The 17,269-nt window shown below is 40.8% G+C and overlaps 1 protein-coding gene across 8 annotated transcripts in view; it reads left to right on the top strand.

Moving 5' to 3' along the window:
- The first annotated feature begins 1,396 nt into the window (after positions 1-1,396).
- RNF138 (ring finger protein 138) overlaps positions 1,397-17,269 on the top strand; it is a 38,479-nt gene continuing 22,606 nt past the window's right edge. For 2 of the 8 annotated variants that reach the window (XR_007355296.2, XM_048840561.2), the window contains exons 1-8: positions 1,900-2,030; positions 2,469-2,595; positions 3,643-3,808; positions 5,169-5,284; positions 6,862-6,933; positions 7,335-7,440; positions 8,292-8,399; positions 10,105-10,176. Coding sequence is in view for 7 of the 8 variants with exons in the window: in XM_048840561.2 (XP_048696518.1) it covers positions 2,489-2,595; positions 3,643-3,808; positions 5,169-5,284; positions 6,862-6,933; positions 7,335-7,440; positions 8,292-8,399; positions 10,105-10,173 (744 nt within the window). In the remaining variant the exon portion in view is untranslated. Of the gene's footprint in view, positions 1,520-1,578; positions 1,715-1,848; positions 2,031-2,183; positions 2,286-2,468; positions 2,596-3,642; positions 3,809-5,168; positions 5,285-6,861; positions 6,934-7,334; positions 7,441-8,291; positions 8,400-10,104; positions 12,987-17,269 lie in introns of those variants that run through there. The other 6 variants (XM_048840560.2, XM_048840559.2, XM_048840557.2 and 3 more) reach the window with 6 other exon arrangements.

The following is a 17,269-nucleotide window of genomic DNA, read 5'->3' as shown; positions in this document are numbered from 1 at the left end:
CACTTCCACATACCGATAGCATGTGAGGAAATGACAGCCATCTTCCTGGCTTCACCCCCATTGACTGTAAAAGGAGAAGGTGGCCATTTTGAATAAGGGAAAAATTGTGTGTTGGCACCTTTCATCATGTATACATGAGACAGGTACCACACCCCACAGTTGCTAGTCACAATATAATCATGGCCATTGGCAATAATGTTATTCCCTGATGTTGCTACCTGCATAGCGTACTCCTCAGGTGAATACACAGCCCCTGTCTGGCAACAGACACTGTCGCACTCTAAGGTAACTAGCCAGATTTCCCCAGAACACACTGCTGCAAATGTAACTGGAAAGCACAGCCACTGGGAACGATAGTTGGACACTTTGAAAAAGGCAACTCTGTGGACACTTCTGCCAGAAACTGGAAGTGGAAGACAGGGAATGGATCACTTGGTGATTGCCTGTTCTGTTCATTCCCTCTGAAACACCTAGGCTTGGCTGGATATTGCACTCGATGGACCATTCATCTGACCCAGTATGGCCATTCTTATATTTAAGTATTTCTTCACACAACACATAGTCAACCTGTGGAACTCCTTGCCAGAGGATGTTGTGAAGGCCAAGACCATAACTGGGTTCAAAAAATAACTAGATAAATTCTTGGAGGATAGGTCCATCAATGGCTATTAGCCAGGATGGGCAGGAACGGTGTCCCTAGCCTCTGTTTTCCAGAAGCTGGGAATGAGCGATAGGGGATGGATCACTTGATGATTACCTATTTTGTTCATTCCCTCTGGGGCACCTGGCACTGGCCACTGTTGGAAGACAGGATACTGGGCTAGATGGACCTTTGGTCTGACCCAGCAGGGCCGTTCTTATGTTCTAAACCATGCTGGCCAACAATCCCCTCATTTTCCACCTGCAGACACAGCCAGTTAGTTTCCTGTTAAGCAATCTGCTCAGAAGCTGTAATTCCCCTATTAGGTACTCCTACAGCTGCCACATTATCTTGCATATTATTGCTGTATAGTGAACATCGCCTGCTCCCTCTCATCCCAGCTGAGAATTCTGAGATCTCAGCATCAATGCCCAGTCTATGCTAGGAATTAGCTTCAATTTCAGCCACCACAGTGCCAACCCCTAGTGCGCAGAAGGTACCAATTCTGGAGGTGGTCTCTGCTAGTTAACTTAGGGTACATATCTGCTTCCTGGAGCAAATATTTGGAGAGTGCCCGATTAGCCTTTACGAAAGGGTTCAGTACCGCCAGTCAATTACCCACCCAACACCGGAGCACCGCCATACCCCTCGGCGTTTGCACCACGGCAGCAACAATAGAGGCTGAAATCAGAGCTAATTCTCCATTGAAGAAGCACAATTGCTGCCCACTCCGCCCACTTTGCTTGACCCAGGGGCAATGGACAAATCCATCGGGAAGGACAGCAGCCCAGGAAAAGCCACGCTGCAGAAACCAAAAGAGGGAGGGGAGCTGCGGGCACCTCTGCTGCCAGGCTGGGCTGGCCCCCGCGCGAACGCAAGGCAGGTCGCTCCCACGGGACGGGGGCGCTGCTCGCCCCTGGCGTGAGAGGCGTTCGGGGCAAGCGGCGGGGGCTGAACCGGCCGGGCGCCCAGGGCCCCGGAACTGCGGTCACACGCTGCCCCCCCTCCCCCTCCCCGGCCGGCGCAAAGGGGAAGCTCGGCGCCTGGCAGCGGCGGAGGGGCTCCAGCCAAGGGGTGGGGACGCGGGCACGGCAGGGCCCGTGGCGGGCTCCCGGGGGGGGGGCTCTGTACCAGCGCGGGGGTGGCGGGAAGGGGGCTGTCCCGCAAGGGCCATCCAGCGGGCCACAGCGGGGGGCGGGGCGGGGCGCTTGTTGTTTCATAACAATCCCGCCGGGGCCTGCCGCAGGTAATCGCCATGGAAACCCGGCCCACCCCGCCCCGGGGCAGCTGCTGCGGCCGCCCCGGCTGCCGCATGGAGTCCGGCGGGGGCTGCGGCTGAGAGGCCCTGAGACGCTGGAGCGGCGGCCCCGCCCAGGGGGGCCCCCGCCAGGTACTGCGGGCCGCGCTCTCGGCCCCTGAGCGGGGAGGGCGCCGCCCGCTGCCATTCGGGCCCAGTGGAGAGGCGGAAACAGACAGGGCCTGTGCGGGGGGAGAAGACCGGTCCCCTCCCGGCGTCCCGGCCCATGGCCTCTGGCCGCGGCCTCTTTCCCCGTCCCTGGTGCCCGGGTCCTCGCTGCGACAGGGACCGGCCTGCCAGCCCCCTTTCCCCGCTGGCCACCACCGCCTTCCTGCAGCTCTGCCCCTGGTTAGTAGGAGCCCCCTCTGCCCCAGCTGCCCGCATAGCGCCCCCTCAAAGTAAGCTGGCGGGGGACGCTGCCAACCAGAGCGCAGGGGCCTGTTCCCCCACCCGCCCTTCATCCCCGCAAGGGGGAAATGGGTTTAGACTTATGTCTCCTTAAGTGAGTGATTTCCCCCCTTACTCCCCCAGAACCGTCAAGACTCACTGCCATGGCCGAGGAACCTGCCACTATTTGTTTCAATGAAGAGGATTTTTACTGTCCCGTGTGCCAGGAGGTCTTCAAAACGCCTGTGAGGACAGTAACCTGCCAACACGTGTAGGTATCAGTTGCCCCTGGCCTTCCCCTCGATGAGCCCTTGTCCTCTAGCCTCCTGAGAGGCTGTTACTCCTTTTGTTTCTTCGCCCTAACTTTCCAACACTTGGCCTGGGAGCAGTGTCTACTGCAGTGTGATACATACAGTAAAACCTGACCTTTTAAAGCTTTTCCAGTCCACTGATAATAAACCTCTAGCCAATGCTAAATTTGGTTGTGTATGAGGTGTTTCAGAGCTTTTGTCCTTCTCATTTCATTTGTAGTGAAAGAACCATCAGGTGAAAAATATTTTTAAATTCCTTGCATGATTATTATTATCGTACATATTTGGAAGTGAAATGATTTTACAAATCTTATTTAATATGTACCTTTAATTTCTTCTCCATTGGCTAGTCTCTCAGATTAGAAAATGGAAAGAGTGTAATCAGTTTCATTTTCTAGCTGTCATTCACAATGCTGCAGAAAGTGTATGTTACTTCTGAGACATGTTTAATTACAAACTAGAAATTTGCCAAAACTACCTCAAAAGTGTTCCTTTTAAAAATCAACACAGACACTGAAAGGAATGTTGTTTATATATGGGAGGTAAGGGGGACTGCAAAACCAACTAATTGGAATTTATGGGGGCAGTTGCATAAGTGAAGGGCTGCAGTATTGGGCTATATTACTACTGGTCTAGTGATAAACATGAGCATCTGATAATTTTCTCAATATCACATGTTCAGTATCTCACTAATGATCATTCAAATTATACAACTCAAGAATTAGAAAGTACAATCTCTGTGTAAAATGGAATTGCCAAACATCCCATAACTTGATCAGTAGTATGTTTCTATAATAACTTTACCTCTTTTTATCTATATTGTTTTTATGAGGACTTCAGCCAGTGACCCTTATCCTGCAGAACTTATTGCTGGTTCAAGGCCTGACTATTATTTTTATGATAATTAATAATGTAGCTACTCAGCTATCCTCGATGCTAAAGCAGAAAATATTGACCTACCCAACTTTTTTTTTTTTTTTAAACTAATTTGTGTTACCTTTGATTAGCTTCTGCAGGAAATGTTTCCTGACAGCAATCAGAGAAAGTGGAACGCATTGTCCTCTGTGCCGGGGAACTGTGACTAAAAAGGAAAGATCATGTCCCAAAAGGGCTCTAGATGTTGAAAACAACATGAAGAAGCTTTCTGGGTGTTGTAGATGCTGTGAAAAACAGGTGAAGTAAACATAAAAGTTATTACAAGTAAATAAACTTTCCTTACTTGGGACCTGATCCTTCATGCTGCTATGTGTCATTAATGGCCAGTAGTTAAAGACTTGCAGCATCAAGCCCCAAGTGAGGCAGGTTTGCATGCACCTGCATCTGAAGTAGAACGTGGTCCTTAGCTATCAAACACACTTTGAAATCAGAGCAAAGTGGCTGCTGAAATAAAGTTGCAATTTTTTTTTATAAAGTGCCAAAGTGATAGTGCTCCATAAGTTAAAATAATTGAGAGGAATGAATGAAAACTCTAAAACATGCCAAGAGAACATGAATAACTATGACAATGAGAAATGTCATACAACTAGAAAATATACTGAAGAGCTCATAATGTGCTATATTTTTAAAAAATGCTCAAATTTACAGCAGAAGAGCACAAAAATAAAAAATGCAAACAGCAATACAAATGCCAGTAAACTACCATATTATTTAATCTCTCTGCTTTCCCTTTGGTAAAGAGATCACTAATGTTCAGATCACTGAGTTCTGGCCCCATTGAGGTCAAAAAGAGTCTTGCCTTAAATGGAGGCAGGATTTCACCCAATAGGTTTTGTTTATGAAGCATTTGAATCCAAAAAGTCTTAATATTACCCTTACTCACTCTTGGGTCTCAGAGGAGTGTGTGAGATCCTCTATTAGTACAGAGTTTGGTGCTTTGTTACTCATGATCTCGGTTTAAAATGAAATAAGGTGAGGGAATCATTTAAACATTCTGGTTTATAAACTATAAAACCAAATGCCATTTACACTCAGTTGCAAACAGGTAGACTGGAAATAACAAAGTGGCTTACATACGTCAATTGAGCATACTATTGTGAAAGATAATGTGTTCTTAGAACCTTTGGACATGTTTCTATCTGTAGCTGTTCTGCTCTCACTTCCTTCTGTGAAGCTCTTCATTGTGCTCAAGGGAGCCAGTATTCCTGCTTGACAATAGGAATCCCTGAAAATGTTAGTTTGAGGTGTAACTGACTACATAAATGGCAAGAGGGCTAGGATCACAAAGTAATACATTATTGCTGAAGGGAAAGGGTGTATTTAAAACAAATGAATATCCCATAGCGCCTTTTTCTTTTGTATCAAGAGTTGGATATAATGCCTAATATGTTAAGTGTTATATGCTTAGATAAGTGGATGCAGAATATAGTTGTTAAAGCTGCATTAGAAGAGGAATTAGAATTTAATATATTGTTATACAGGGTTGTTCTGTTTTCCTTTCTTACATGCCTTGTTTTATCTGTTGGCAGAAGTAATTATTTTCCTAGATGTTCTAGTTACACTGTAACATCTACATGGTTTGAAATTTCATTTACAGGTTAGGTTTTCTCGCATGAGACACCATTATAAAACATGTAAGAAGTATCAGGATGAATATGGTGTTCCGTCTGTTATTCCAAACTTTCAGATTTCCCAAGATTCAACAGGGAACAGGTAATTAGTGTATTTTATGTATGACTCAGTTTTTTCTAGGGCACATTATCTTTTTGTAAACAGTGTTGTCTAAGTTCTTATGCTTCAAAAATGAATATTTCTCTAGAAACACCCTTTAGATCCTGTTCTTTATTCTTCAATCTGTGGCATTTAGAAAAGTGCTCTACAGCATGTTTTGGAATGACTTCCAGAAGCCTTCCCTAAAGGGTGTATAGTGTGAGAGTACCTCCAACTGTGTTTTTGCCTTAACAGCAATTGAACAAGTTGCTTTATAGCAGGTCTGATTGCTCTTAGGTTTAGAGAAGTTTTATTTTTCTCACGATTCTTATTACTATTTAAATGGATAGGTGGTCACTTAGCCTCCTCTTGTTTCAAAATGTTGCTGTCTGCTGTTTAGGATTTTGTCTTCAGATTTGACTCATCTTGAGTTAATCTTCTTGAAAGTGAATAATAGCCCTTTGGCATCTTTACATGTTGGTTTATAAATTATATAACCAGATGCCATTTACCATCTCTCAGTTGCAAGCCATAAGGCTAAAGAACCTGTTTTGCCAATACCAGAGTAAAAACAAAGCCAGGCATTCAGAATTCACATTTAGTTTAGTATATACTTACACATACTGTGTACCTTTGTTTATCACCATCTATTTTCAGTAGTTTGACCAGTTGGGGGAAAAAAATCCATTTGAGTTTCAAATGAATCTGTGGTAAAGAACAAGGAATATGTAGCAATGGGCTCAGATGTTGGTATTTTACATACCTGTCACTCCATGCTGCTCTGAAGTGGTTGAGTTGGAAAAATATTCTAGAAGTTGTCATGTTACTGCACACCAGATTACACACACACACACAATTCCCGTGTCTAACACTATAAGACATACAAATTGTAGTAGGGTTTATTTTAGCCAAATGTACAGTTGTAAATATGCATATTCTTAGGGCTCATTTGCATAGTTGAGCAATTTGGCTTTGCTTAGTTAAAGATACATACATGGTCAAAACCTGCATTTAAAGAAAGTAGCATTCTTACTTATAACACACTGTATGAAGTACCTAGTTGTGTGCACAAACTGCAGAAACTCATTTCTACAGTTTCAAATTATGGAGGATTTATGCCTTTAACTACTGTTATAAAGTATCATCCTGAGCAAACAGCTGTCTAATGCCTTTTAGAAAACAGCCTGTCTTCTGTTTACACAGTCCATACTGCTATTGGAGTTATTTGTCCTCTTCCCGTTCCCCTCCCTGCCCCAAAAATTCAGTCTTGCTGTTGAATGGATAAGCATATACTAAACACTATTTTCATACTAAATTACTCTGCATTCTATTAAAGTTCATCATGCTAACCAAGTGAAAAACAACATCTTGGTGCAAAAGAAAAAAGTTGAGTGATATTTAATTATTTGTCATGTTATATATGATTACCATATGTTCTACCTATATGATCAGTTTACAATTAATGGGACTCAATGGATTTTTTTTTCTTACAAAATTAGAAAAAACCCACTATATTTTTGGGGGCTAGGTATTCAAAAACAAATTAAACTTGTATACTTTGTCTAACATTTTATATAAAGTAATAGGAGTGATACATCTACATTTGATAACGGAGAGATGGCTAATCTTCAGACACTTCAGGGAGATGCAAGGTAGGCTTCTTCAATTCAATATTGTAAAAGTAATTTAATTCAAACTGACAAACTTCTTTAAGAAAAAAAAAATCCTTGGATTCATGTACATGCAGGTTTATCAGTAAGAATCTGGTGTTCTTGTTACTTCTTGAAGAACCTCCAGGGTGCATTGTATGGCCTCAATAAAAAGACAGAAGAATTGTGTAAATTCCCTAACTTAATAGAATACATAGTGACACACACATATACAGTTTTGCTTGAAATTTACAATTTAGCAAAGTGGCGTCAGAAAGCCTTTTCTGTTAGTAGTCAGAATAAAGGAAATGACAACATCAGCAGATGTTGTGTTATCTCCCTCTGATATCTCTTAAGTTCTGTTTTAATGGATCCATATAATACTGTATAACTTCCATTTCCAGTGCACATCCCACATTCAAATGCCCCCTGTGTCAGGAAACCAACTTTACCCGGCAACACCTACTGGATCATTGTAACAATAGACACCTTTATCAGATAGTTCCTGTAGTAAGTATATATATTTTCAATGTAAGCATCTTAAACGCCCCTTATTTTAGTTAATTAGAGTAATAGTTTATTTCTATGGACTCTTACAGTTCCCAAACAAGCATTATGCTCTAAGAAAAGAATTGCATTGATGACACTGTAGTTAAGTTGAAGGGGTTTTCATTCAAAAACATTTCCCTGTTAACCATAACTTTTCTTACTTCACTTCAGTCATAAGGCATTTGTTTTTTCTTTGTCATTAGTTTCAGTTGCTGTGTTGAGTTGAAATGTAAACTGTTTTGTTTTTTGAGCTTGATGCTTTTATTTTCTGGTCTGTTAACTAGAACTGTTACTTATAGAAACATTGTCAATTTAAAAATCTTATTTGTCTTGTAATTTACTATTACGTATGAAACCTAAAATTTCTAAAACCAAAAGATAAGGAGGGAAAGATATTTTTATTTTCTCTGTGTAATCTGTTTCACTGTTTCCTCTGTATAGTTTCCTCTTGCACCTTAGTTATGTGCAAGACCCACACAAACAGTGGAGTGGAAGGGAGAATAACTTTTTTAAAATACAGGAATTTTTTATTTAAAAAGCAAATTGACAGAAGGAACTTACAGGCAGATGTAGTAACAAACTACTTTTAACCTCTTTTAAAAAACGGACTAAACTTTAAGTTTACAATCTCAAATGTTAGTCATATTTTTCTGGAAAATTGTAAGTTGTGTAACATTCAAAATGTTTATGTAAAACTCTAGTACATTCACTTTTGAGGGTAGATAAATATCAGATTCAGGTTTACATAGAATACACAATATAATGTCTTATTATTGGCTAATACTTTTTTTTTAATAATTTTTCAAATTTAGATTTGTCCAATTTGTGTGTCTCTCCCATGGGCAGATCCCAGTCAGGTTACTAGAAATCTTGTTAGCCATCTAAATCTAAGACACCAGTTTGACTATGGAGAATTCGTGGTAAGCATTTTTCCTTTTTTCTTGCTCTTCAGAGAAATGGGAAACTTTTTTCTCTCTGAAGGAAAGTACTAAATTAGCCTCTGTGGCTGCAGAGCCCACACAAGATTTGCAACTTTTACATGCTTAGCTGCTGTGGAACCTGCAGAGGTAGTTCTGCCACTTCTAAACTGTTGTCTACACTATAAACAGTAACTGCTATTGACAGTGAGTATTGGCAACAGATGCAGCTAAATCATGCTGAACACCCATCTAGTGTAGACGAGGTTGTTGCACAAAGCTAATTTCAGCCTTGCACAGCTGCCCAAGGCTGCCCCTATTCCCAAGGGAAGTGTGACAGACTCCAGACTGCTACCTTTATGGTGTCTGTCCTCTCTTTTGGTTGGCAAAGCAACAATCAGAGGCCTTGAAAATACGGTTTTAGCATGCATCTTTGATGTCCTAGTGGTATATTGGCTGCCTGAAAACCCTCTCATAAGAATTATCTGGTAGAGAATCCATCTCCCTAGCTAACTAGCCTACAATAAAATCAGGGAAAGGAGATGGACTGGGTTCATTAGGCTATAGAGTTCTACTCCTCTGCTTTCGTCTCTCTTTGGTATCTGTATAAGATATAGTACTGAGTGTTTAGCCAACCTTCTTGATCAGGGTAGATTTCATTTAAATCAAATTGATTTAAATCAGGAAGTCAAGAAAACTCGATTTAATCATGGATTTCTACGTAAAAGTGCATTCTTTTTAGTTGTTATAACCTTAATACATATTCTTCACAACTCGGAGATAGATGGAGACCCAAACTGGGTCTCTTACGGCCTGCTGCCATTTTAGGTTTTCCCTTCTCGTAAGAGAATGGTATGGTAGATCTCAAATCAATGAAGGCTACTCTCAGAAAGACCTCAAGACTTCTGGAATATGCTGCTCAAACAGTTTCACTTTTGTTTCTGTTGCCTGTCCCTCCCTTCTCACATTTATTTGAAGACTTCTTCTCCTTGTCCAGATCTATTCTGCCCCCAACAATCTTCTATTCATTGAACTTTTTGAAACTTTGCACTTTTAGAGAGAGGTAAGGGACTGACTCTGTGTACACAAATGTGCAGAGGGACAATAGGGTTGAGGTCTGTTGTTTCTCACCTCTATATTTATTTATTTTTAAAAAAAAATTTTTGTTAACAAGCATGTTATCTCTGGAGACACACATCCACAGTTTGAGAACTGCAAAACTAAGCATCTCCGATGCTATCTTCTAGACTTAGCACTGAGTCCTATGGGGTGGGTAGATTTATTTAGATTAATCTTTCTATACAGAAGCCCCACAAACCCCATAAAATTGGGTCCCTAATCCATGAACTATTGGAACTCATTTACAAAAACTTTTCTTAAACATTACATGAATATATTGTCTCATACTATAGAATTAGAATTTATAATTCCTATTCCACGATGAGAGAGGTTTTTTCCTCAAAGCATTTTATCAAAAAAATCCAATTTAAATAAAAAAAACCTGATTTTAATTTTTTAAAAAATCATTGATTTTTATCCACCCTGTTCTTGATGCATATATTGTAACACAAGAGATGCTTTATCTAGCTGCCATTTACAATACCATATGTTGTCAACAAATAATACAAAGAACAGGATGGGGTTGAACAGTTTGATAAGCATGTACAGCTTTTGTCAGGTTTTTGATCAAATGTTTTATTGTGTTTAGAATCTTCAGCTTGATGAAGAAACCCAGTACCAAAATGCTGTTGAAGAATCTTGTCATGTGAATATTTAAAGTGTAGGTCCTCTGCATTTTACTGCACTCTGAGGGAAAAGCTACATGAATCCAATCAGTAATCTGAAATGTATATTAATAAAAAGGGAATTCAGTATCTGTTTTTTCAGGTTAAATATCTTTTCCAAGAACAAGAGTTTTAAAATGTTTTTGATTAGACAAAAATGGAGTAAATTTTATTACTATAATTCTTAATTCTACATAATTGATCGTACAGCTATTGGAAAGGTGTTAAGTCATTTTACTGAGAGTAGCGTTTTTACTTTAAGTAGGGACCTTCCTGGAGCTATTCACTGGTGTCTTGATTTCTGTGTACGTTTTCATGGTTTTGTTGATCTTGCAGTTATATTTTTGTTAATGCCAAATTCAGGGGCGGGGGGTGGGAATCAGATGCAAAGATGCTGTGTTGCACTTTGAAACCATGACTATAAAAAGCAAAATTATATCCTCGAGAGAATATTTGTGTGTAACTTTTGTTTAAAGCTGAAGTGATATTTTTACTACCGTAATTTCTAACAATAAAAGTGAGAGTGGCCATTATGGAAAGTTGAAATAGTTCTTTTCAATAGTGCAGTATTTTAGAGCAGATTGGTTTCACTTACATCACTAAGAAGGAATGCTATATCATGGCCTGAGGGAAATTATTTCTATTTTGTTATTTCTCTGGCGTATCACTAAAATAGGACATCTTGCTTCCTGGACTGAGGGGCTATGAGCTCTTCCCACACACGCTGCAAACTGGTGGGGAGAGGAAGTGCTTTGTTGCTTTGCGTTACTTGACAGTGTGCCTTGTGAATGATTTAAGGATAACATGCGGAGAAAAAAAGTGTCTCTTTTTGATACATGAAAAAGGCCAGAGTGTTTTGCTTTTATATATTATTTTTCTGGTTAGTTACATTAGAAATCCAGGTTGTGTCTACCATGAAAAACAGGGAAGACATTAAACTTGAAAACTGGTAGGATTAGGACATAATTGGTATCAAGGCATTGATATATGTTTTGTCAGTCATTGTTTAAAACTTTAACATGTGTTGTAAACCTGAATAACCAGTTGGGAGGTGGGGGGGGGGAATCTCCTTAAGAAGATTCACCACCTCCATACCTTACACTAAGGGCTGCGCAAGTTCCTATTCTAGTTCTCCCTATCTCCAAGATGACCTCCAACAAAAACAGGGAAGGCAAGACTTGATATTCCCACAATTTTAAAAACACAAGCTTTTATTTTTAAGTTTGGAGCTTTTATATATAAGAAACAAAAAGCCCTATTTTGTTCTCTTGCATGTCCCTAAGAAATGGCTTTATCAGGTGTATAGAGAATTCCCAAGGCTGGGAGAAATAGGATGTTTCCAAATGGTCAATTGGGACTCAGTGTTTTTCCCCTAACCCATATCTCTAACTGTCATTATTGTACATGGGTGTTGTGTACATAAAAAAAGAGTATATCCAATAATTTTGCAGTGCAGTTAGTGATCTGAGTAGTGGTATTGTCTAAGCACAAGCAACAGTACAAATGGCGTTCAGGTGCCTAACTCATTTGTGCCTTTGGAAAACCTCCCCCTAAAAGGTATGTGATGCTATTTCCAAACAAAGTAATCTGGAGAAAGCAATGCATTTTCCTTAAACGCTTCATAAACCAGATCTATCCAGACTGGAATGTATGTAAAGACCAGAACCTACAGTGTAAGGATTTTCGAAGTTGAAACCTAATTCTGTGGTCCATTCATGGGGTGGCAGGGAGAGGGCGGTATATATAGAGCTATAGTGCCGGATATATACTAATTATTTGAAAGTGTAAATGGATAGTATACTATCTCTCCTGGATAGTTGCCAAAAATATAGAGGAATGGGCTATTTCACAGATCCCCTAAAGTTCCAGCCTGTTTACAATATCTTAAACAAAATTTGAGAGGGGGCAATAAATTTCAAGGAATTCCACTGCTAAAAAGTTTGTAATTTTTAAAAAAAAAAGCTCAGAACATGCTAACTCTTCTACTGTGAACACTTCTTATAGAATGTGTTTATTTTTCAAAGTTTAGTTATGCATACATTTGTTCTCAGAGTCAACAAAATAGTAACATAGTGGAGATGGCAATAAATGCCGAGAGCCAGTACAGATTATTTTGAATCATTCTGAGATCAACACCTGATTGAACAAGTCATTTCAGCTACCTGAACATGTCTTGAGAACTGTAGTTTAAATTACTTACGTTTTAAAACACTAACTCAGAGACTAAAATCCTTCTACTGTTACAGCAATAATTATTCACATTTGATAGGATTACTAAAATTTTATTTCAGAGTTTAAATGTTTTGAGATTTTAAAAATAACAAATCCTTTTGCAATATGTTACAAGGAATTTAATCTTTGAACAGTAATTTTCATTTATTGCATTCTAGTTTTGTGTATTTAAATGCAGTATAAAAATCCTTAATGGCTGGGATGTTTCCCTGTTTAGCATATAGTAAGCTGTATATTGGCAAATCTTTCTTATTTAAGGTTTTATATTTTTACTATGGTGAGATGGCCTCCAACTACATTTTTTTAGATAACTGATGAATGACAAGAAAAGAAGCAGTTTGGTCAGATATTATACTGCTGTTGTCATTCTCTTTCCCACTCTGCATCTCAAATGTACCCATGAGGAGGCTGTGTATTGGTGATGGGTGGTGATTGCACTAAAATGTTCAAATTTTATTGGAAGTGTGCTGTTGAGAAACCCTTTTATTAACACATTCTAATGTACTGATGTTGAAGACGGTGTCTGATGCTTGAATTGTACCCTCTTGGTTTTCTATTAAAACAATTTATTTTCTATGTGTCTTCACTCTCTAACAAGGAGGAACTTGTCATAAGGCTGGGGATTAGAACCAGTTCTCTTGATTCTACTTCGTCCTTTGAGATTCTAATTCAGGAACTTTATACCTACTTCTGGTGGCATCACAGTTTAATTGATGATAAATATTTAAACATGCATATTACTAATGACCTGTCCTGTTGGCTAATTAATATTGGCTTGTCCTTTATGATCCTTTCCGAGCTGGTCACTATCAATATAGTGACAGAGGCCTTACGTTCTTCATTCAGTTTTGAGGCTAGAAGCACAAGACTGGTTTGGGCAGTGCAGAGAGGTGCATGCTTCCAAGTCTGTTTGCAGATTCAACTACAGCTGTCCCATGGGTCATCACTGGGAAAAGCAGAATGTATTAAAGGGAGTGGTAGGGGTGGCCTTGAAGCCATTAACGAAGATGGCAAATCTGGTTGCTGAAGAGATATCTTAAGAGTTTGTCTACAGATGGAGTTGTTCCATATTAATTTTTCCTGATTAACTCCACGTATGGACACTTATTCCAGAATAAGAGTATCCACACATGGAGTTGACCAGGAGTAACTCTGTGTGTAGACAAGGGAAGATATGTGAAGAAGTTATGGTTGATTGCATTGCTGAACCATGCCCTTCTTACTCAGGTCACTCTCCCAATATCTTTTGAGTTGGAAAAAACTTGTGTTCCTCTTCCTCATGTTGTACATCACTTCTCCTAAGTATACATGCCCAATGAAACTCAGTGCAGAAATAATCCATGTTCATAAGTGTTTTCTATTCTAAATTCCCTTCTTTTGTGCTCTGTTTTTTGCTCAAGCAAAAATTTGGCTCACCAAAATGGAACTAAGAGATTAAGGATAATAGAATATGTGAAGTCTACTGGTGTGGCTTTTGTTACTGTACAGTTTCCATTTTTTTTCTCCTAAAACCCAGTCATCCAATCTACAGCTCTCTCTTTCTGCTTTTTCAAGTGGATTAACATGGCACGGCCCAAAACCTGGTTATAAAATTGTGATACTAGAGATTCCATCAATTTCCCTTTTGCCACAAAACACTGAAAACATACATGCTTAATTCTCACTGAGGACCATGAGTCTTAAACATATGCATCAGTGTTTTGTTGAACTGAGCCAGAAATGAATGAATAACTCCAGTCTTTTTACTATATTTTAACTAGTAGAAGTCCCAACAACCAAAAAATTAATTTATGGACAGTCCCAGGATACCTCTAAATAACTTGTCTGTTTTGCCAAAGGTTTCTTTACGCAACATTACAGGGTTGGGTTTTTTTTTTAAACATTCCGTTAATCATACAACATACAAAATAAATGTATTTAAACTTTTCTGGAGTTAAATAGCATTGATAGAGAATAAGTCCTTTATTATGTCATAGCTAAACTATCCTTTCCTGTGCCACTGGTACTATCAGATTGCTAAATACACTCTCTCCTGGAATGCTTTACCAATGGTCAGGAGGATATGGAGGAGTATGTCTTGCAGCCATAATGCAATTTTAGGACCAGCTGTAGTTTACCTTCTGGATGTTTAGGTTCTACATATGCCAGATTTGTATAACAGGTATGACCAGCTACATACATAGAATCATAGAATATCAGGGTTGCAAGGGACCTCAGGAGGTCATCTAGTCTAACCCCCTATTCAAAGCAGGACCAATCCCCAATTAAATCATCCCAGCCAGGGCTTTGTCAAGCCTGACCTTAAAAACTTCTAAGGAAGGAGATTCTACGCATTCCAGTGTTTCACCACCCTCCTAGTGAAAAAGTTTTTCCTAATATCCAACCTAAACCTCCCCCACTGCAACTTGAGACCATTACTCCTTGTCCTGTCCTCTTCTACCACTGAGAATAGTCTAGAACCATCCTCTCTGGAACCACCTCTCAGGTAGTTGAAAGCAGCTCTCAAATCCCCCCTCATTCTTCTCTTCTGCAGACTAAACAATCCCAGTTCCCTCAGCCTCTCCTCATAAGTCATGTGTTCCAGACCCCTAATCATTTTTGTTGCCCTTCGCTGGACTCTTTCCAATTTATCCACATCCTTCTTGTAGTGTGGAGCCCAAAACTGGACATAGTACTCCAGATGAGACCTCACCAATGTCGAATAGAAGGGGACAATCATGTCCCTCGATCTGCTCACTATGCCCTTACTTATACATCCCAAAATGCCATTGGCCTTCTTGGCAACAAGGGCACACTGCTGACTCATATCCAGCTTCTCGTCCACTGTCACCCCTAGGTCCTTTTCCGCAGAACTGCTGCCTAGCCATTCGGTCCCTAGTCTCTAGCTGTGCATTGGGTTCTTCCGTCCTAAGTGCAGGACCCTGCACTTATCCTTACTGAACCTCATCAGATTTCTTTTGGCCCAATCCTCTAATTTGTCTAGGTCCCTCTGTATCCTATTCCTGCCCTCCAGCGTATCTACCACTCCTCCCAGTTTAGTATCATCCGCAAATTTGCTGAGAGTGCAATCCACACCATCCTCCAGATCATTTATGAAGATATTGAACAAAACTGGCCCCAGGACAGACCCCTGGGGCACTCCACTTGACACCGGCTGCCAACTAGACATGGAGCCATTGATCACTACCCGTTGAGCCCGACAATCTAGCCAGCTTTCTACCCACCTTATAATGCATTTATCCAGCCCATACTTCTTTAACTTGCTGACAAGAGTACTGTGGGAGACCGTGTCAAAAGCTTTGCTAAAGTCAAGAAACAATACATCCACTGCTTTCCCTTCATCCACAGAACCAGTAATCTCATCATAGAAGGCGATTAGATTAGTCAGGCATGACCTTCCCTTGGTGAATCCATGCTGACTGTTCCTGATCACTTTCCTCTCATGCAAGTGCTTCAGGATTGATTCTTTGAGGACCTGCTCCATGATTTTTCTGGGGACTGAGGTGAGGCTGACTGGCCTGTAGTTCCCAGGATCCTCCTTCTTCCCTTTTTTAAAGGCACTACATTAGCCTTTTTCCAGTCATCTGGGATTCCCCCGTTCACCACGAGTTTTCAAAGGTAATGGCCAATGGCTCTGCAATCACAGCCGCCAATTCCTTTAGCACTCTTGGATGCAACGCGTCCGGCCCCATGGACTTGTGCACGTCCAGCTTTTCTAAATAGTCCCTAACCACCTCTTTCTCCACAGAGGGCTGGCCATCTACTCCCCATGCTGTGATGCCCAGCGCAGCAGTCTGGGAGCTGACCTTGTTAGTGAAGACAGGGGCAAAAAAAGCATTGAGTACATTAGCTTTTTCCACATCCTCTGTCACTAGGTTGCCTCCCTCATTCATTAAGGGGCCCACATTTTCCTTGGCTTTCTTCTTGTTGCCAACATACCTGAAGAAACCCTTCTTGTTACTCTTGACATCTCTTGCTAGCTGCAGCTCCAGGTGCGATTTGGCCCTCCTGATTTCATTCCTACATGCCCGAGCAATATTTTTATACTCTTCCCTGGTCATATGTCCAACCTTCCACTTCTTGTAAGCTTCTTTTTTATGTTTAAGATCCGCTAGGATTTCACCGTTAAGCCAAGCTGGTCGCCTGCCATATTTACTATTCTTTCGACACATCGGGATGGTTTGTCCCTGTAACCTCAACAGGGATTCCTTGAAATACAGCCAGCTCTCCTGGACTCCTTTCCCCTTCATGTTAGTCCCCCAGGGGATCTACGCATCCGTTCCCTGAGGAGTCGAAGTCTGCTTTCCTGAAGTCCAGGGTCCGTATCCTGCTGCTTACCTTTCTTCCCTGTGTCACGATCCTGAACTCAACCAACTCATGGTCACTGCCTCCCAAATTACCATCCACTTTTGCTTCCCCCACTAATTCTTCCCGGTTTGTGAGCAGCAGGTCAAGAAAAGTCCCGTCCCCCCCCAGTTGGCTCCTCTAGCACTTGCACCAGGAAATTGTCCCCTACGTTTTCCAAAAACTTCCTGGATTGTCTGTGCAATATCTAGTCAAAGCACCTACACCTCTTCACAGGATCTTAGACATGGAAAAGACCTTGTACACTAGTCTATCCCTCTACCCATTCAGAATTTGTTCAAATGCATTCTTGATATTTGTATGCAGGAGTGCCCTGATGATGTATATGTGTTTTTCAAATGAAGATACAAGACAACCCCTAGAACCTCCTTTGTTGGGAGACTGCTTGCGAAGACAGGCCTTAAATATTGTTAAAATGTGCAGCTGCCTACTACAAGTGCGTGATTGACATCAAAATCATGGATATTAGGATTTCTTTATCAGCTGAAGTTC

This window comes from Caretta caretta, chromosome 2 (assembly GCF_965140235.1).
Source record: "Caretta caretta isolate rCarCar2 chromosome 2, rCarCar1.hap1, whole genome shotgun sequence".
In the NCBI taxonomy this organism is placed as follows: Eukaryota; Metazoa; Chordata; order Testudines; family Cheloniidae; genus Caretta; species Caretta caretta.
The sequence above is the reverse complement of the archived record's forward strand: the minus strand, read 5'-3'. Positions and strand labels throughout refer to the sequence as shown.